General features: G+C 39.4%; 1 protein-coding gene across 2 annotated transcripts in view; it reads left to right on the forward strand.

The window, feature by feature from the left end:
* The window catches only part of LOC127420801 (microtubule-actin cross-linking factor 1-like), a 223,513-nt gene that overhangs the window by 47,826 nt on the left and 154,489 nt on the right, over window positions 1-21,198 (forward strand). The window contains exon 1 of one of the 2 annotated variants that reach the window (XM_051663342.1): window positions 5,501-5,888. The exons of the other annotated variant lie outside the window; for it this stretch is intronic. Within the exon in view, the coding sequence (XP_051519302.1) occupies window positions 5,834-5,888 (55 nt within the window). The 5' untranslated portion in view covers window positions 5,501-5,833. Of the gene's footprint in view, window positions 1-5,500; window positions 5,889-21,198 lie in introns of those variants that run through there. 2 annotated transcript variants of the gene reach the window in all.

The raw sequence follows: 21,198 nt of genomic DNA on the forward strand, positions 1-21,198 counted from the left end.
CGGCAACCACCCACACCACCCTAGCATAGTGGTGTTGAGTTTTACTTGGGCATGCACCACTCTCTCTTTATCTACCCACTAAGATTCTTCTCTTTATTCTCTCTTATTCCTCTATTTTTCCCTGTCTTTCTTTCTCGGTGGGCTCTTTATCGACTTTATCACTGCACAGTGTGTGACCTACATTTAGGTGTGGCTGCATATGTCTCTCTCCGTCTCCATCTCTCCATCTTCCTCTAGCTTTCAAAACCCCATACCCCTCTCCTCTCTAACTGGCCATGAGATCAAATGCTTTGCTTCTCAGTTGTACAGGCTGACTTTATTTCTTGCCATGATGTGTCTTCTGCACCTGAGGTTTTATAATTTGTCTCCTTCCATTGAACAACACTCTTATTCCACATGTTTCTCTGTTCTTTCACGGTCCTTCACTTTTTGCATCTCGTATGAGAGAGCAGACAGCCCTAATTTCTTCAAAAGAAAGCATCATTGTCTTTGTGGATATCCGAGTGTGTGTATGTACATTTAATGCACACTTTATGACACACACTGTCCATTTCTTATGTATGTCACTGAAAGGGATGTTCCAGTTCAGACGTAGCTGGTAGGATAGACTGATTGTGTTTTCTTTTGGGCAATCCACAATCATAAACAATAAAACCAAGTCTACAACTCTGAATGGGTGTTGGTGCTTATGTTCAAGATCACAATCACTTTATCACTTGAATCTGGCACCATTCAATCAGACTGTCCTCGATCCACTTGTGTGTACGTAGAAACTATGTATAAGCATTGTTTTATGATGTCAACCACTGCTTACAAGTGTTTTTGTACCTTTGTAAGAATTGCAATGTAGTGTGTGCAGAGCTGCATCCTTCTCTGCTGGGGGAGGAGAGAGCATTTCCCTACAGCAGCACTGATGCATTGTGGGTGATTCTGCCCAGCTGTAGCAGAGAATAGTAAAGCAGAATCCAGTATCTTAAACCATTATTCATCACCATAAATTCTGATAACCTTCACACATTGACCTTTCTGTATGAACCAAGAAAAAAAAAAGACTGGATGGGTTCTGTGGTGCAGAAAAGCTTGCCTTAATGGTTTGAGAGGTTTTCTCTGTCTCAATTGTTTTAATTTTTGGTAGGTCAGCATCTAGACAATATCTTTTGCAACATGCAGTTTGGCAAACAATACTTTCATCCATTGTGGAGGGTGTGTTTTTTTTCCAGACAGATGAAAGGTTGTCATTGGGCTTTTGCAAGAGGACATGCGTTTGCCAATTAGTGTGTGTGTGTGTGTGTGTGTGTGTGTCTGTACAACCCCTAGAGCGCATTCCTAATTTAATGTTGATGATTATTCTCTTCATAATTCTAACCTTGCTTTCATGTTGATGCCATGCCGTTGCCCTCTAACAGGTAAGACTATGTTTAATCATCTGATACTACACAATACAACTAGGGATGCACCAATCCGATACCTGGATCGGTATCGGCTCCGATGCTGATGTTTTTAGATGGATCGGGTATTGGTCCGACGAGCCCGATCCAAATCCGATACTGTGTGTTAGTCATGTTCGTTCCTGTCAAGCTCCAAAAATGACATAAAAGAACCAGAAAATCACCATTAAAGCAGTTCATATGACTCGTGCATTTTATTCAAATCCACTTGAAGACGTGCGATAGCTCGGTGAATCACAAAAGGCTGTGTTTAATAAGTAAATATATAATATGCACGTGCAGTGCCAGCACGTTATTGAATGGCACTGCTCTGTTTACACACACACTCGCGGCTTTTTTAGCCTTCACGCGTTGTGCAACATTTGAGCGCTACTCACGAACAACATCTCAGATGTAGATGCTCAGTAGTTCAGTTCACTTATAATATGCATTTAGAACAGCGCCGGAGGTGCATTTTGCCAGAATGTGAGTAAGAAGCGAATTAAACTACTGTGAACTTGCGTACAAACAGACACGTACAGGACTTCCTGGAGAGTTTAGAATGTCAAAATAAAAGCCAGAGGGTTTTAAAGTTAAAGGTGCATGATTGAAATATATTACTGTTGTATTTAAAATTCTAAAAGTCAATTCTAATAATGTATTATTATTATTATTTGTTTACAAATTATAACAATATTTAAGTGTAATGGGTTCCAAAAAAATAACTGTGAATGAAAAGTGAACTGATATCTTGATATCTGATAACTAAATTGAACAAAAAAAGAATCCTTTAAAGTCCAGATACAAGTTGAATGTTTTTAGCAAAAAAAAAAAAAAAAAACCGCGTTCTTTTCTACTGTACACTTAGGCTGGAATTACTGTTAATTTTGCTGCAGCATTATCCAGTAGACTAGTTAACAATTACGTTTTTCTTAATAGTTTGTACATTTATATTGAAATAATGTGTAGTTAAAGGTTTGTGTTATAATTAGCATCACTCAGTGAGGTATAGATATTCTAAACTGATTATGAAAAAAAACAACACTGGTATCGGATCGGTATCGGCCGATACTGAGATTTCAGATATCAGAATCGGATCGGAAGATTAAAAGTGGTATCGGTGCATCCCTAAAATCAACGCATTCATATTTTGGTCTGAATTTGTTTGGGGTTGGTTTAGTTTTCTGTTCTTTATTTTTTTGTTATTAACAATACATTAGATGGTAATCAGTTTATCCTCCATTCTATGCTGGTCATTAAACACAAAAAGTAATATTGAGTGAAACCAAAATTACATTTTGTAATCTGATACATCTAGCTGTTGCTATCAGAAACTGTACCTTAAAAGCTTTGGCATTGACCGTGAGATGTGTCAAGAGTGTTTTAGACTTGAAAATGAGAGATTGAGATATGCAAATTAATTTCCATATTTCACTTAGCATAATGTTGTTTTGTTATCTCCACTGTGGTAGCCTATGTTTTGGACATGTTGTTTTGGTTGTGTATCCGTTAATATGGATGCATGTTAACCTTTATTGACAGCAATTGTGGCATGCTGTTGATTACCACAGAAAACTATTATGACCCTCAGTTTGTTTGAACAAACACAGAAAACATGTTTATTGTAATTAACTTACAATGGAAGTCTATTTAGCAGGCATTTAGAGGGTTTAAGCAGAAATGTGCAGTTCATATTTCTGTAAAAGCTAATGTATACTGTATATTTTTCTGTACAAAAATGTGCTCTTTGCTGTTAAGTTGCATTCTTTTACGGACTTCTATTCCTAGAACTATACCACATTCAGTGAATTCTCCCATCATAAATGTGCCAGTGACCCATCCCATTATACAGTATCTAGTTGCATCCCTTTCTGGTATCCTTGCACAAATCATGTGAAAGTTACTGAATTTACTGACTTGAGATGTTCATGATGTGATCACAACATGCCACAGATGTTTCCAGTAGAGCTTAACTTGTATTACACCCAGAAGATTCCTTTAAGACTTGGAAATAGTATGGTTTAATATGCTATGATAGAACTCTTATAGATCATAAACAGTTTAATCTCTGGTTCAATACTGTGTTTACAGTACAAATGGTAACTTCATGTCTTATGTGGCCATCTGTCCATCACTTCTCCATGGACTATTTATTTGCATCTAAGGCACTACATTAATCCGGATACATTTGAAAATGGTGTTTTCGCTTTCAAAACGCTTTACGTCCACATTGCCGTTTTCAAGCGTTTTCCAGAAGTTGCTCGCCCACACTGAAATGTGTTAAAACTCTTAAATCCCCTTCTGCGCATGTGAAAAATCGCTGGTCCATGTATGGTCTTAAACGCAATTGTCCTTGTGTTCTGTGATTGGACACCAATTCTGAGTAAACTTCCCGTCACCTTTGAAGGAATGCAATGTGAAGGTTGTGCAAAGTACTATTTATCTTTAATGATGCTATCAATGTGTATATCAGGCACAACAGCACTGCTACAACATGGGCTGCTATCTTTTTTATTTTTTTTCTCCCCTATTTGGCATGCCCAATTCCCACTACTTACTAGGTCCTTGTTGTGGCGCGGTTACTCACCTCAATCCGGGTGGTGGAGGACAAGTCTCAGTTGCCTCCGCTTCTGATATAGTCAATCCGCGCATCTTATCATGTGGCTCGCTGTGCATGACACCGCGGAGACTCACAGAATGTGGAGGCTCATGCTACATTATTCTCCACGATCCACGCACAACTTACCACGCGCACCGCTGAGAGCAAGAACCCCTAATCACGACCACAAGGAGGTTACCCCACGTGGCTACCTTCCCTAGCAACCGGGCCAATTTGGTTGCTTAGGAGACCTGGCTGGAGTCACTCAGCACACCCTGGATTCGAACTCGCAACTCTAGGGGTGGTAGTCAGCGTCAATAATCGCTGAGCTAGCCAGGCCCCTATGGGCTGTTATCTTGATTGTTTTGGGTTGAATGGATCACATGACTGCATCACATGACAACAAATATGTCATAGTTTTCAGATATATCCGTTTTCCCAGTCCTCTCTTCAATGCAAAGACAGTGTTTTCAAATTTATCCACTTGGGAGAGCGTTTTCGAAAAGCTCTGTTTTCGCTGACAAAAACGCTGTCTCAGTGTGGACAGAAGACCAAAACGTAGAGAAAAAGATGTGTTTTCAAATGTAAACTTATTCGTGCAGACTTGGCTTAAGCTCCCTTTGTGGAAAAGATGAACAAAAAGCAAAACACAATAATGCTTTTCTTAGTCCTTTTAGCTAATCAGGGCTAATTGTAGTCAGTCATCTAAATACTACTTGAGATTTAGTGTTCTCACGGGCATTAGTGACTGCAGGGTGTGAAAATGTTTGGCTGTGAAGTGCTTTGACTGTCATTTAAGTTTGTTGAGTCTGGTAAAACACTGTTTTGTTTTTTTGTTGAAAATGGATATTAAAAGCTGTTCACCTTCAAATACCATGTTTATTTTAGTTTTTTTGATATTGTTGTTTTTGTGGGTTAGATCTCAAGTAAAAGTGTTTTTTTTTTTTTTTTTTGTAGTGAGATATTAAGGTTTTCTTAACTACTGAATTCCAGACAGAAGGTTTTCAAAAAGGGCTAATCTTTCACTTGCTTATTTACCTTCCACCAAAAGAAAAAAGTAACCAGAGAGAGAGCCTGCAATCGGTTGTTCCATCACAAATGTTATAGATAAAGAATAAGGACATTTACGTGTATTGCAACTAGAAATGTAGTCTTATTTTGAAATTTGGAAGGTACAAAACATGAGCACTCTTGTATTCGATTCTTCCATATAGATCCTAGATATGCTCTCATATATTGAAAGCCAGAGGAAAGGACTAACACAAAATAGAGATAGGATTTATTTAAGCTTAATAAACAGCCTAGCTTATTGATAAAAAATGTCCTTTGCAATTTGTGCACACACATGCATACTTACGCACACACACACATATCCTGAGTCATACAGGGAGTGTAACACATGCTCGGGCTCTTGCAGTGACATCACCTGTCTTGTGGTCAAAGTACAGTTCCTCTACCCGGATCTAAAACACGCTGCTCTTTCAGAGCTACCAGGCAGCCGGCTGGTACACACATAGATACTCGAGAGCAAGTTACAGCAGTTAACTCGAAGAAAAACACAAGAGAAAGGAACAGGGAAATGACTTAACTGGATTTCCATGCTGACTATGGAGTGGTGACTTGTTGGATTCCAGCGATCTTTTGCACTCTGTTCTCTCCCACTTCTTTGCCTTTTAAACAAATTTAGTTCAGCCTATCAGTTCCTTTCAGTTTCAGTCCTGCCATTTCTACTCGTCCAGTCCCTCTCTACACACCGTCTTTATTGCTTTCCTTTAGTTTTGCTTTTCTTCTTTCTAGCCGTGGCGAAATGAGCGCCGCGGCATCGTACAGACAGTATCTTCAGGACCTCGAGGAAAAGAAAGGTTGGTTTCATTCAAAGTATTTTCTCAACACACGCCACTCATTGTTCCATATTTTGCATAATTTCTAGCCTTACATAATAGATATATGCTCCATTGTTTATTCTGTCAGTCTGTGTCCATTGTTTCAGTTGTTTATAAAGTTAACTTACACTGGCACGCAATAAACTGAAATCCTGAGTTTGTTATTGGCTCCAGGAGCCTGATAAGAGCGAAGTCAATGGCAGATTGCAGTCGGGATTCAAATGAAGAGGTTATGTGCACTCAGAGTCTATTGTCAGCTTTTTAACTATTTAGTTACAAGAGTTCCCAGATACCAAGGCCAGAAACATACTCTATGCAAGTACGCAAACGCTGCTGTGAATGCGTGGCCAAAGCATCGCTAGTGTAAAACATACTCTAGGCCCAAAGTATAGTTTATGCAAGTCTTTGATAAGTCTTGAAAGGAAGATGCTCCATTGTTGCAGTGACTCCCTTTGGCTGACCAAGGTCAAGATTAATTGTGAGCACATGCCCCAATATGTGACTCAAGGCTTGAGTCATTGAGCATTGAATTTAATAGCCAAACACCCATCCTGACACCTTCCCTGCAGGCACTATAAGGCATTCAAATACATTGTTATGGTAGCTTTAGATCAGTCACTAATTATTAGAGGTTAACCAGGGCTGTAGCTAGCATTTTTGTTTAGAAGCACTCATGCCTCGTAGTGAAAAATTTGAGGGGCACAGTCAAAAATTTAGGGGCACAGTGAGAGGTCAGTTGTTTTTAAAGAATGTTATGTGAAACTGTTAAAGAATCATTAAAGAAATTCAGAAACAAAAGATGCTTGATACATGACAAAGGACACCTCTGATAAACCTTTTTCAAGTTATAATAATATGCGTATCTGCATCCATAAATGCAGTTTTTTTTTTTTTTAATAGTCTTTCTATACAAACCTGCGCTTGATGGAGGTTTTTGACCTGTTGTGCATCTCACTGTTTCTCCCATCTTGAATCTTGTGCTTAAGCACCATGTTTTTAAGACATCTGTCAGGGCTGCACCATAATGGTTAAAATGATAATCATGATTATTTTGTAATTTAAGAGCAATTTTTTATTACACTTGAACAGATTTATTGCACCCAAATAAAAAAAATAAAAACATGGTATCATTGTATATTTTTTCTCTGTATGCTCTGATGTCAGAGTGTGCTTGAAAGTCAAACAGATTAGTCAGTAGCGGACTTCTAAAGAGAGAGCGACATGTCGGTTGAGGCAAAAATGGACTTCTAAAGAACTTGTGATTTGGTCTGTCATCTGTAGACACATCCTTTGATGAGAATGAACAACAATTTGCAACTTTACCCAGCTGCTAATTTTTGCTTACTTGCCCACGAACACCGCAGACGATTATGCTTAATTAGCCGTGAGAGGCAGAAATTGTGATCAGTGTTAAAATATGCTTAATTGTGCAGCTCTAACATCCATCTATCGGTCATAATTCAAAAAGCTTTCCATCAATTTGACATAAGCAAGAAACCCCACTTAAACCATCTTTACGTGGTATATCTACCCATGCGGCTTCTCTTTGTCTCACGCGCACACAGAGACCGAGAGAGAGTGAAGCCACATAGAGAGAGGATAGTGCTTGGAGCCATGTGAGAGTGAGAAAATGGCGCTCTTAATGCAAAAATAACTAACGTGCCACTTAAAAGTACTTCGCATGTTAGGTTAGATGCATAAGGGAGTTTTTATTGTGATGGTAGGCAACAGTATAAATTCATTAGTTCGGCAGTTAGATTAGCTGTCACTCACGACAGTGCGCCCAGATAATTTTCCACATTCGCACAGAGTATTTTTCACTCGCAAATGCGAATAAACGGAGGAGCCCTGTTAACTGCTCATTGAGCCATGACAATTGGGGTTGTTGTGGTAATTGATGCTGTGTATTTATGCACGTGTCATCTGTATCACCTGTCAAATTATCCTGCCCACAATTATGACTTAGTGGCTGAATGTGTGCAAGTGTAAAAGCGCCTGTTGAAAAGAGAGGGTGTATTTCTCAGTAGCTGTGGTGAATGGCCTTAATTTGCTTAAAGGGAGTTGTTCACCTGATCTGCATTCAGGCTTTCTCTCTCACGCTGTGACCACATGATGGCTGTGTGTGCCCCTTTTCCTCTCTCTATTGTAGGGCTGGACATGCAGTGGGCCAATAAAGTATTTGAAAACTTTTAGGCACTTAAATCACACATTGATGCCTAAATGCCATTGTGCTATTTTTAGTGGATGTATAATGTCAGTTCCCCTTAAGTTCACACAGGTGTCCTAACAGAGTAACCACAGGTGTAGTTCATCACATAACTATATTTACAGGATATTAAGTTTGACAACCAGAATGTGTCCAAATACTTTGTACTTTTGAATAATGTGATTTATTGTTTTATCATTTAAAACCCAACAAAGGTCTTATTGTGAAATGTTTTGCTTGAAAACTGTGTTTGTGTTATATTTCTTAAAATAATGCAAAGGCATTCATATATTTTAAGTGTCCAAATACTTTATGGGGCCACTGTATATCAGCACGCATCGGTTTGAACCTTCAGTTTCCGAACAGTACATCTGTCGTCTTACACTTGCTTTCCTGTCTGTCGTGCAAACCTTGCCAAAGGATCACCCTATCCCAGATCATGGGGCTGGCCATTTGCACAGGCTTTTAGTGGATGGAGACAACCGCAAGTGTGGTGACCATATGGAGCATGGGGTGGGTGGGGGGGATATGTTGTACCCAAGTTATATCCAAACAGTCACCCTGTTGTTGATTCAGTCTTGCCGGTTTTTATATTGGGCAAAACCACCATATAAGTTAGAATTCTTCATTTTCTAAAAATGAAACAGCCAAAAATAATAGTTTCAAATTGATAATCAAGCTTAGTCTTATCAAGTTAAGCTTCAAGGAGCGGATATGTTAGAGGATATTTGCAGATACAACAAACTAGTTGCTATCAGTGATAGTCGTAGTCTAAGAGTGTTAAAGATAGCACCGTATACACTGTCTGTTGAGCAATATTGTGTGTGTGAGTTCATAGTAGAATTGGCAAAGTATTATTGTGATGCGTTGTTCAGAATCAGAATCAGCTTTATTGCCAAATATGCTTACGCATACAAGAAATTTGTCTTGGTGACTGGAGCTTCCATTGTACAACAATACAAAAACAATACAAAAACAGCAGTAAGACATAGATAATAATAAAAAATAAAAAATTGTTATACACATACGTACATACACACACACAGACACACACACACACATACATACACACATTCACATACGTAGTGCATTCTAATACAAATCTGTTATCTGTTATGTACAGTGCAATACAAATCTGTTATGTACAGTGCAAATGTTTTTTGTTTTTTTTCCCAGAGGAATGAAATGGCAGAAGAGGTTGGATGTGTTGGATAAATATAAAAAAGACTAAGCTGTGTATTGCACATAGTTATTGCTCAATGGGGCAATTTAACTGTTCATGAGATGGATAGCCTGTTCCTGTGCCTGACGCTTCTGGTGCTCAGAGCTCTGAAGCGTCGGCCAGAAGGCAACAGTTCAAAAAGGTAATGGGCAGGGTGAGTGGGGACCAGAGTGATTTTTCCAGCCTTTTTCCTCACTCTGGAAGTGTATAGTTCTTGAAGGGGGGCAGGGGGCAACCAATAATCCTCTCAGCAGTGCGAACTGTCCTTTGTAGTCTTCTGATGTCTGATTTCATAGCTGAACCAAACCAGACAGTTATTGAAGTGCAGAGGACAGACTCTGAGTTGAACTGTATCAGCAGCAACTGTGGCAGGTTGAACTACCTCAACTGGTGAAGGAAGTACAACCTCTGCTGGGCCTTTTTCACAATGGAGTCAATGCGTGTCTCCCACTTCAGGTCCTGTGAGATGGTAGTGCCAGGAATCTGAATGACTCCACTGCTGCCACAGTGCTATTTAGAATGGTGAGGGGGGTCAGTGTTGGGGTTTTCCTTTTAAAGTCCACAATCATCTCCACTGTTTTGAGTGTGTTCAGCTCAAGGTTGTTTTGACTGCACCAGACAGCCAGCTGTTTAACCTCCCTTCTGTATGCAGACTCATCGTCATCTCGGATGAGGCCGATGACAGTGGTGTCATCTGCAAACTTCAGGAGCTTGACAGAGGGGTCCTTGGCAATGCAGTCGTTGGTGTAGAGGGAGAAGAGTAGTGGGGAGAGCACACATCCCTGGGGGGCACCAGTGCTGATTGTACAGGTGCTGGAAGTGAATTTCCCCTGTCTAACAAGCTGCTGTCTGTCCGTCAGAAAGCTGGTTATCCACTGACAGATAGACATGGGAACAGAGAGTTGGTGTAATTTATTCTGGAGTATAGCTGGGATGATGGTGTTGAAAGCCGAACTGAAGTCCACAAAAGGGATCCTTGCATATGTCCCTGGTCTGTCCAGATGTTGCAGGATATGATGCAATCCCATGTTGACTGCATCATCCACAGACCTGTTTGCTCGATAAGCAAATTGAAGGGGATCTAGAAAGGGTCCAGTGATGTTCTTCAGGTGGGCCAGCACCAGTCTCTCTAATGATTTCATGACCACAGACGTCAGGGCAACAGGTCTGTAGTCATTAAGTCCTGTGATTTTTGGTTTCTTTGGGACACCAATAACAATTGAGCGTTTGAAGCAGCATGGGACTTCACACTGCTCCAGTGATCTATTGAAGATCTGTGTGAAGATGGGGGCCAGATGGTTAGCACAGGATCGAAGACACGCTGGTGAGACGCCATCTGGGCCTGAAGATTTCCTCGTCTTTTGTTTCCGAAAGACGCGGATCACATCATCTTCACGGATCTTAAGTGCAGGTTGAGTAGCAGGAGGGGGGAGGATGGGGGTTGCAGGAGGCGCTGGTGTTTGTGTGAAGTGAAGGTCAGTGGGTGTGGGGTGTGAGATTGGGCCTTTCAAATCTGCAGTAGAACACATTCAGGTCGTCAGCCAGTTGTTGGTCCACCACAGGGTTGGGGGTAGGAGTCCTGTAATTTGTGAGTTGTTTAATGCCACTCCACACTGATGCAGGGTCGTTAGCTGAAAACTTGTTTTCCAGCTTCTCAGAGTATCTTCTTTTAGCCACTCTGATTCCCTTATTCAGTGTGTTCCTGGCCTGATTGTACAAGACTTTATCCCCACCTCTGTAAGCATCCTCTTTGGCCTGACGAAGCTGCCTGAGCTCTGCTGTAAATCACGGTTTGTCATTGTTGAACTTTAAATAAGTCTTAGTAGGAATGCACATATCCTTACAGAAACTGATATATGATGTAACAGTATCTGTGAGCTCATCCAGGTCTGTGGCTGCAGCTTCAAAAACACTCCAATCCGTGCAATCGAAGCAGGCTTGTAGTTCCCGCTCTGCTTCATTGGTCCATCTCTTTACAGTCCTTACTACTGGCTTGGTTGATTTTAATTTCTGCCTGTAGGTTGGAAGAAGATGAACCAGACATTGATCAGAGAGTCCCAAAGCTGCTCTAGGGACAGAGCGATATGCATCCTTTCTTGTTGTGTGTAACAATGATCCAGTATATTTCTGTCTCTGGTGGGGCATGTAATGTGCTGTTTGTTTTTGGGCAGTTCACGTGTGAGATTTTCTTTGTTAAAATCCCACAAGAATAATAATATCTGAGTATTGTTGTTCTGTGTCTGTGATTTGATCAGTCAGCTGTTGCAGTGCCTCATTCAAACACGTGTTTGGCGCGATATACACACTCACCAGAATAAATGAGGAAAACTCCCGTGGTGAGTAGAAAGGCTTACAGTTAATAAAGAGCGCTTCCAAATTAGGACAGCACATCCTCTTTAACGTTGTTACATCTGTACACCAACTTTCATTGATGTAAAAGCATGTTCCACCGCCTCTCGTTTTCCCCGTTAACTCAGCGATGCGATCCGCTCTGAACAACTGAAAGCCCGGCAGATGTAACGCGCTGTCCGGAATGGCTTCACTCAGCCAGGTTTCTGTGAAGCACAAGGCAGCAGAGGTTGAAAAGTCCTTGTTTGTGCGGGTGAGGAGATGAAGTTCGTCTGTTTTGTTAGGAAGAGAGCGGAGATTCGCAAGATGAATGCTCGGCAGGGCTGTTCAAAAGCTGCGCCGACGGAGTTTGACTAGTGCACCAGCTCGTCTCCCTCGCCTGCGTCTCCTAGCGCGTTTAAACAACACAGCCGTACCTCTGACTAAAATGTGCAGCAAAAAGTCTGAATATTCAAAAACCGGGAAAAGACTGTCTGGTATAAGCTGTCGAATGTTCAGCAGTTCGTCTCTGGTAAAACTGACTGGAAAAAGATTACTAAACTCAAGACAAACAAACAAAGACAACAAAACAATAGGAGCGCTCCACACCAAGGCGGTCATCTACGGCACCATCATGATGTTGTTCAGAGGATGATGTTACATGTTGGAGCACCTGGACAGTGTTTGGGGACAGATGGTAGATGAATGAGTTTGGGTGTGAGTTTAAAACAGCAGTTAGGCCTATGTGCATTTCTGTTCTATTTGTGTCTCGAGAAGTAAATGGGTTTGTCTCTTGAAATCTGGTCACTGTGGCTTGACTTGCTGCGCCGTCTCCCACCAGAACTATAATCCACCTAACCCTGATTAGGCTCAGTCCCCCTCAATACTGGCTGAGAAGTTTTTACACAAGCTCACCACCAAGCCGCAGACAGTCCAGCCTCTTACACACATGCACACATTCAACACTGAGGTCTTTACTGTTCTACTATTGGGCTTTTCCAGGGCCTGTTACAGCAACTTCGAAACACAATGCATTTTTCAACCAAGACGCAAGCAGTGCACTTCTTTTAAAATGGGCTTGGAACTTGTCTCAGATACCCCAGGAATACTGCACTGTAAAAAAATAAATAAAAATCAGTTACAGTAAACTACCAGCAAACGTGCTTGCCAGAAATTTACCTTGAAAAATGCAGTGACCATGTTTCAGGCTTTACGGGATGTAATTTTGATGCCTGTATATTTTACAGTTCACTACCATTTATATTATTAAATTATATAAACTTAATATACTGACCTTCTGGAACTTTAAAACCTGCTTTAAAATGTATTGTTAATCACCTTAGTAATTATTTGGCCATATGATGACTTAAAGTTCATCAAAAGTGGCCCTTCCAGGAGCTATAATTAACACAAATGAATTATATTTTTAATCAATTAACGTTTCTTACTGTAGCATTTTTACATTCTTATTAAAACTATGGCCATTTTTTTACAGTGTGTAAAATGGTGCAACAAAAAGTATTGCAATATTAAATCTTACACATTCTGAAACTTCTGAAAGCATTGCCTCTAATTGCTGGCTTCCTGGCAACCTATCTGATCCAGAGTGCTCTACTGATCAGTGCCGAGTGTAGAATAACTATCAGCTCCGATGTGTTTCCTAATCTTGATTATGCCATCAAATACCATAAAAAGCCTTTGATCTGCTGCCAGACCTCACAGCCAAACCTGCACTGAGGCCAACTACATCTACTTACATGACCTCTCTGCCACTGGCTCTGTGCCAGATTGCCCGGCCTGGATCATGCTAGTTACATTAAGAGTTGTAAAATATGAGGGAATTTGATTTTTGCAGACAGACGGCTGTTAGCTGTTGGTCCATGTCTTGAAAATTGTTGTTTCAGGCCCAGACTGAATTGGCAGACATGTTCCAACATTTCTGGTCTATATTTGAGTACAAAATCAGTTTTTAGTGCAAAATCAGAAGAATTGTTTGGAATAGATTTAAAAATGTTAAAATGTGCTAGTACACTTTTGGGTAGCTGAAGGTTTAAAGCCAAAATATTTAATAAATGAACATGCAAGGAGTGGTTGATGTGTCAATCATTGTGAATGATGGGTGTTCCAATTCTGCTGAAATCTGTGGAGCTTTCTGTAGAGTTCAGCAGGTGCAAATTTGTGTGGACCTATTGATTTAACACTGACTTATTTATTGTAAATAAATCTATTTTGTTTTTATTTTATTTCAGTTAAATTTTTGAGCTTTTTTTTTTTTTTTCTACTATAGGGCAAAGTTCAGACTAAAGGCAGAGTCTGCATGTTTGTTTATTAATATGTCCATGCTTATGTAATTTTCGGTGAGACATTGAAGCAGAAGTATTTAGATGGATATGTAGAGGCACAAAAGCAGCGAGGGAGTTCTCTAGCATGGCAGCAAGCATAGGCAGGCAGTGACCGAGATAAGAGTTCAGGTCTGCATATCTCCTGTGTGCCAGCTGGGTGTGGCAGGTCCAGACAAGAAACCAACTTCAAGATGGCATAAACAAACACTGCTTCTGGAAAAATGCCATGCTGAAATTGTTAAACAGTGCTGTCGTGCCCTCTGTCCTTAGTCTCCCTAAATTCAGCTTAACTGTTAAGTTCAGGGGACAGAGTCACAAACGGTTTAAGAAAAAATTAGTCTTTAGGGTAAATTATAAGCAGTTTGTAAGAAGGTATCTAGCTATAAATGTTAAAAAAAAAAGTATTTCTTTGTATTCTTCAGGAATACAAACATTCTTTTTTCTAAAGTTAGAAAAAATGAAGAAAATACTAGTTCAGAAGATTTTAGTCTTAAGAATGTTTTGTGAATCTAGCTGGATTCCCATGATTCTTACTGCTGTCCTGTCTTTGTGAAGTTAGCCTAGATTGAGGCTATTATACTGTGTACAAGTACATTGTCCCTTTATCATCCTCTCATCTGAGTGTACCGAGTAATTATCTTGCTTAAATGATGGCGAGCTGTTCCCTCCTTCAACCACTACTTTTGAGTTACGGTTGTGACTGGTTGCTGTCTCCATAATCAGAGGATGATTAGTGTGTAATTGTGGCCATAGAGATTGTGGTGGGAAGATCTATTGTTTCCAGACTTGTGATAAGTACATGGGTGTATCTGTCTGTGTAGGAGTTCCCTGCAGTCCCCTAAACCTTGTTCACCTTCATAGTGCAACTCTGTTTCTCCCATACTGACTCAAAAGTAGTGCCCGACTGATATATCGGTTGGCCGATATTAGCCTTTCACCGATATATCGGTATCGGCGTATATTTTACCGATATGCGCCAATATGAAAACTTTGTTTCAGAACATATAATGCAGAAAACAATGCTTTAGAATTAGTGTCATAGTGTAGTTTGTCCAGCATAGTGTGCTCCGACTCCATTGTTTACAGAGCTGACTCTGAGCTGACGGTGGCTCTGCAGACAGGGTGGAGTTAAACAGTGCAGATTTGAACGGTCTCTTCTGTTAAATTGCTAACTAGTTTGTGAAATACATACTGGAAAGTTAATAAAAAATGACTCCATCATTTTATATAACTAATATAACGTTAACCCTGTCCCTGACATCCATGTCACTCATGTTTATCACATTCACATCTGTTTGCTGTTAGCCAGCTATATTTTGTCAGTGCAGTAAGTAATGTAGCAGATTGAAAGGTAAATATCAGAGCATCTTTTTGCAGCTCAGCAGACAAAGGTGCAGTGGTGGATTGCGTGTGGTGAGTGTTGATTTCCCGCTTCGCTGTTACCTAGTTGGTGAGACACAATGCTGGAAAGTAAATAAAGTCCATCTTTTACTCTCCGTAGCAATGAGCTTACAGCTAACTAGCTAAACACATAGCTACTTTCATACCTTGTCAGCATGTAAACATGTATTCACCAAACTGTTTTGATCAGGATTCACAGTTTGGTACCCCTTCAACTGAACAATTCCAGTCATTGCATTTATAAAATGTAATATTTAAAAGTCTGGTTTTCCAGACATTAAAATAGGATACGTAATAAAAGTAGATTTAATAAATAGTATATTTGCCCTGTGTAAATAATAATATATAGGAACTGTATCTAAAATAAATGAGGGGTGATACATACTAATACAACAGGCTGGAAAAATAGACATTTATTCATTTTAATATCCTATATATATTTTGAATGTGTTGAAACTTGACACCGGGCGACGAACCCTAAAAACGGCACAGTTAGAACGGTTTCATGCTGAAGAGCCGCTTAAAAGTAAGTTTTTTTTTTCTCTCGTAAATGTAAACGAGTGTAAATGCCAACACCATCATATATGTCACACAGACTGATGCCTGTCAACCAAAACATGAGCTCATTGATGTCATTAAATGAGTCTTCTTTTTTATTCCATCAGTTACTCCTGGTTGGAGGCTTCCATATATATTTAGTTTATATGTAGGGTTATGTCCTACATAAATTTAATGGTGCAACACTCAAATATTTAGTAGTGCATAAATTGTGACTTAGTGCCCATTTACGCCACAACTAGGCTAAGTTGTAACATACATATAGCTGGTGCAACTGGCCCCTGATGTTTATTTAGCTATTTATTGTATTTTTATTTATTCTTTATTTAAATGATCAGCCATTGACTGACACTAAACATACAGTACTGATGTTTATTTAGCTATTTATTGTATTTTTATTTATTCTTTATTTAAATGGTCAGCCATTGACTAACATTAAACATGTAGTACTGATGTTTATTTAGCTATTTATTGTATTTTTATTCATTCTTTATTTAAATGGTCAGCCATTGACTGACACTAAACATACAGTACTGATGTTTATTTAGCTATTTATTGTATTTTTATTTATTCTTTATTTTAATGGTCAGCATTTGACATACTAAACAGTACTGATGTTTATTTAGCTATTTAATTTATTTTTATTTATGCTTTATTTAAATGGTCAGCAATTGACATATTAACAGTACTGATGTTTATTAAGCTATTTATTGTATTTGTGTTATTCTTTTTTTTTTCTCAGTGTTCATTTCTAGAATTTGTTGACAATGTATAATAATAATGTCAAATATTCTTTGATAAAAATATTTAAGAAAGCAGCCTTCTGAGTACCTTTGCATAGTCATATCGGTGCAAAATCGGTGAAAAATCCACATAGAAATGGTCTGTTTTCATTCCAGCTCAAAAATTAACTATATCGGTCACCATATCGGTAATCGGTGAATTTTCCCCCTCGTTTCAGAACCTGTCATTTCCTTTTCATACAAATATTTTTTTCTTAACTATAGATCAGTTGTGCTTAGAAAAGAAAAGCTTTTGAAAATATTTTGGTGTCACACTTGTTTTGCTGCTTTGGCATTACAAACTCATTTCAGTTCATGCTGTTCTTACTTGCTCATAATTCAGTTTTAGCTGTTCAAAATTCAGTTTTGCTTAAACTGATCTGAGATAATCATTTTATTGAGATCACCTGATGTGTGTTATCTTGCATGTTGTGGCTGATTGGTTGTTGTATTTGTTACTCTTTCAGGGCAGCTTTCATATCAATTTGTCAATGAAAACATGTTTACAACCCAAAAACACACCTTTGACCGTTGACTTACACAATATTCTTCTGTCTGCACATGTTTGTTCTAGCTTAATATCAGTTCTGCATCAGTTATCTCAAACTGAACCACTTATAGAGCTATCAACTGATACTGGTAGATGTTTATTGCTCTTTTTATTTTTCTTCAAAAACTCCATTCATTATTTTCATAGTGTTTTAGTCTCAGGCACTCATGGTGGGTGATTGATTATCTCCCCCTACCTTCTTATTTCCTTTGACATTATATTTTCTTGGCACTTGATTTCCTATCAAATAATCCTAAAAGAAGGACCATTTATTATACTGGAACAATTATTACAGCAGATTTCAGTAGCTCAGTCCGGTGGCACCCCAGCCTAAATCGGGTGGGAGAGGAGTGTGACGAGGAGGGCATGGCCAGGCACGGCCGGCACTGAATCAGATGATCAGTGGGAGAGTGAGATAAAGGGGAGCCAGAGATGCCAGTTCGAGAGAGAGAGACGCACGTGGCCGCGCTGCATGTGGGTGTGTTTCTTTATGTTTGTTTTATGTTGAGTTTTACATTAAACTTTATGTTGACTGTTCAGCCGGTTCCCTCCTCCTACTTGCCTAACCTTTAACTGTTACAAGTAGCTCTTCTGTGGGATCGGACCAGAAGGGCTAGCCTTCGCTTCCCACTCACATCAGTGAGCCTTGGGAGCCCATGACCCTGTGACTTTTGGTAGGTACTAACCACCGCATACCGGGAACACCCCACAAGACCTGCCGTTTTGGAGATGCTCTGACCCAGTCATCTAGCCATCACAATTTGGCCCTTGTCAAAGTCGCTCAGATCCTTACGCTTGCCTATTTTTCCTGCTTCCAACACATGAAATTCAAGAACTGGATGTTCACTTGCTGTCTAATATATCCCACCCCTTGACAGGTACCATTGTAACGATATAATCAATGTTATTCACTTCGCCTGTCAGTGGTTTTAATTTTGTGGCTGTTAAGTGTATAATAATTTTTACCACAAATAATTCATTAGGTTTTTAATTTGCAATAAAAGCAAGAAATTATAAATTCATAATGTAACTCCATGAATTCATACACACATTTTTGTTGGAAAACATTGGATGACTTGTTTGATGCCTCCAAGTCTTAAAAACATTTTTGGAAGAAGAAAAAAATAAATTTAAACCAGCTAGGTAACTTTATCTTGGGATATATATTTATATCATATAAATCAACACAATTTGCAAAAACGATGCATACAGCAAAACCAAAGTTTAAGATTACAAGGCATAATGCCACATGATCAGCATTCGTAAAATAAAGTGACAATGCAGCACTGGCCCAATAAGGTAAATTACTGTTCCATCAACTAACCCAGAATACACTCACATTGGCCCCAGGCCATTCTTAATGTTGAGCCCTGGTGAACATTACACCAAGTAATTGTGTTGCAAAGTCTCTGGTTAAATATTGTTTCCTTACAGTAGAGTGTAAAGGGTTTTAACCAAAAGCCCCTTACATTGGAAATTTATTCAGGAGGCCAGTAAACATCCGTGTGTGTGCGTGTTTATGTGTGCTTGTTGAGTTCTTTTATAGGTATTTGTTTAGTTCTTCCATACTAGATGTGGCCTGTTGATCAGATGAATGGATGCTGGGGCCCCATGATTCCCTCATCCAGTTTTCCCTCTATTGGCCCCAATATCTCACTAATTCTCCTTTCGTCCTCCATTTCTCACAACTCTCCCCATTTCCCAGGTAAAACATTTTCATCAGAGCTTTTGCAAAGATCATGATGGATGATTTCATTTTGATACTGACAGCGCATACAATTAAAACTGTCTAGAACCACTTCCCTTGTTCTTAGCCTTTATATTCTTAGTCTTTTCCTCTCTTTGCTCTCCATCCCTCTTGTCTTTAATACTTAGGCATCACCTTCAATGTGCTGCACTTCAAACAGCCGAAGCTCTCAGGGGTCCAGTTCTTCTCAGCGAGATTTAGGCTTCTGGCCTTGAGTGGCTCATTAAAAACAGATTACCTTTCCTAAATGAATCAGCTGTAGTAGCACTCATTAGCAAGACTGCTGGTCATTTAATGCATTGTAGATTATTAAGGAAATGTGCATTTCTTCTGTTTGACAACATTAAGACAACCATACCATTTAGGATTTCTTCTGTCCCATTTAGTCACTTGGCTTTCCAGAAAAATCAGAAAAGTTTCAATGGTTTCATTACTCACATCATACACACACACACAGACACACATGTTGTTGGACAAAAGACCTTTCTTCTTGGTGAAGTGGACGCTCTTGGTGGCTCTTTCCCATGGTACAGTGTGTGACTGGCTGGAACGAGCGCACACAAAGCTAAGCTGTGAATCTCTTCATGCTAAATGCTTATGTCTCCGCACCGTTCCACAGTCCAGTGAAAGACCCTGTCTCAAACACTGCATTCCAGATAGGGACAGGCACAAGGAACGAATGTGAAGTAACAGCAATGATCAATCATAATAACACCTTGATTTATTGCAAAACTTCAAAAAACATCACATTGTTTTGGGCATATAATTTACAGCAGTTAAATTACCAAAGCAGTAGTTTGTCTTATTTATCAGAACCTCGGAAATAGTAATTTCTCAATCCAATTGTGATTTTGTGATTGCACTGTATTAAATCAGGACATGCAGTATGTATCAAATGTCGTATGTACAAAATGTACATTCATAATTCCAACGTTAATCCTACCATACTTCACCCTATACCTTTGACATTTTGGAATCTTTATGGCAGTAAATAATACCAACCTTCTCCTCTTCGCTTTGGGAAACATTGCAGTAGAGTTGAGGTAAATAAAAGCCAACATTCTCAAGTTCCCACCATTAAAGAACATGGAGGGAGATGCATCATAGGGAAATAGGGGTCTTTTATGAGGGGTCAAGTGACTTACAGAGGGCAAGGGTGGTACCAAATTTATGTGTTGCCATGGAGATGATAGGAGCTGTGAGGAAAATGGAGGTGATAGTAATGTTCTTTCGTTCTGCCTTGTATTTGTGTATCCTCATTACAGTCCACCCCTTCTTTTTGTCTTTTTTTCTTTATTTCTTTCCTGGGTCTCTGTCCTTTCCCAACCCCGACCCCTTCTGAAATTTGTCTGTCTCACGACCTCTCTCTCTCTCTCTCTCCATATCCCTTACCCCCACTCCTGTTCTATTCCATTCTTTTCCCACTATTAACCTGTGATTAAGTAAGCCTGTTGTCAGCTCTGGAGGTTTGGCTCTCAGCTGAAAAAGAGGGATGAGAGACTTGTGCTCTTTCCTCAAAAAGGTATGTAAATGTTTTTTTTTTTTTTTTCATTCCAACTGTATGGACTGTCTCTCCGGGCTTGCATAATGACTCCACTTCCTGGCTGCAGTAGCAAAGTGACTAAATAAAAAAAAGACATTTTAAATCTTCATTGAACTGAGTCCAGGCAGCTCAACCATCACTATGGTGTCAATGTCCACACACACACAAATACATAAACAGTGAGCTTGTCCCTTCAGGTTCACTGACTTCATGGCAGATGAACTTTAAAGGAGAACTCTATGTTGACAGTTAATGAAAGGGTGACCCCTCAAACTGACGCTGGTATAGTTAGCTGGGTTTATTTATGGTGGTCCATTCACATTTGTCCAAGAGGCCCAAATCTGGCATGGATTCAGTTTGTATCTGTCAGTACCGGTACTGCACGTATAATTTAATTTAATAATGTTATTTTCATGCCTTATGTATTATGTATCTCTTTCATGTCCCAGTTGCATGAAGGAAGGCTATGCTTGGCTGCTTGACCACTTCAGTGCGAGTTCAGTGGTCCATAAAATTTTCAGTTTTGTATACCGTACATAAAACCCTGAAACAAAAAAGACAATCACAAAAACAATTAAGTAAACAAATAAAGTTCAGTTAATAAATATAA

The sequence above is a fragment of the Myxocyprinus asiaticus genome, chromosome 30 (genome assembly GCF_019703515.2).
Source record: "Myxocyprinus asiaticus isolate MX2 ecotype Aquarium Trade chromosome 30, UBuf_Myxa_2, whole genome shotgun sequence".
NCBI lineage: Eukaryota > Metazoa > Chordata > Actinopteri > Cypriniformes > Catostomidae > Myxocyprinus > Myxocyprinus asiaticus.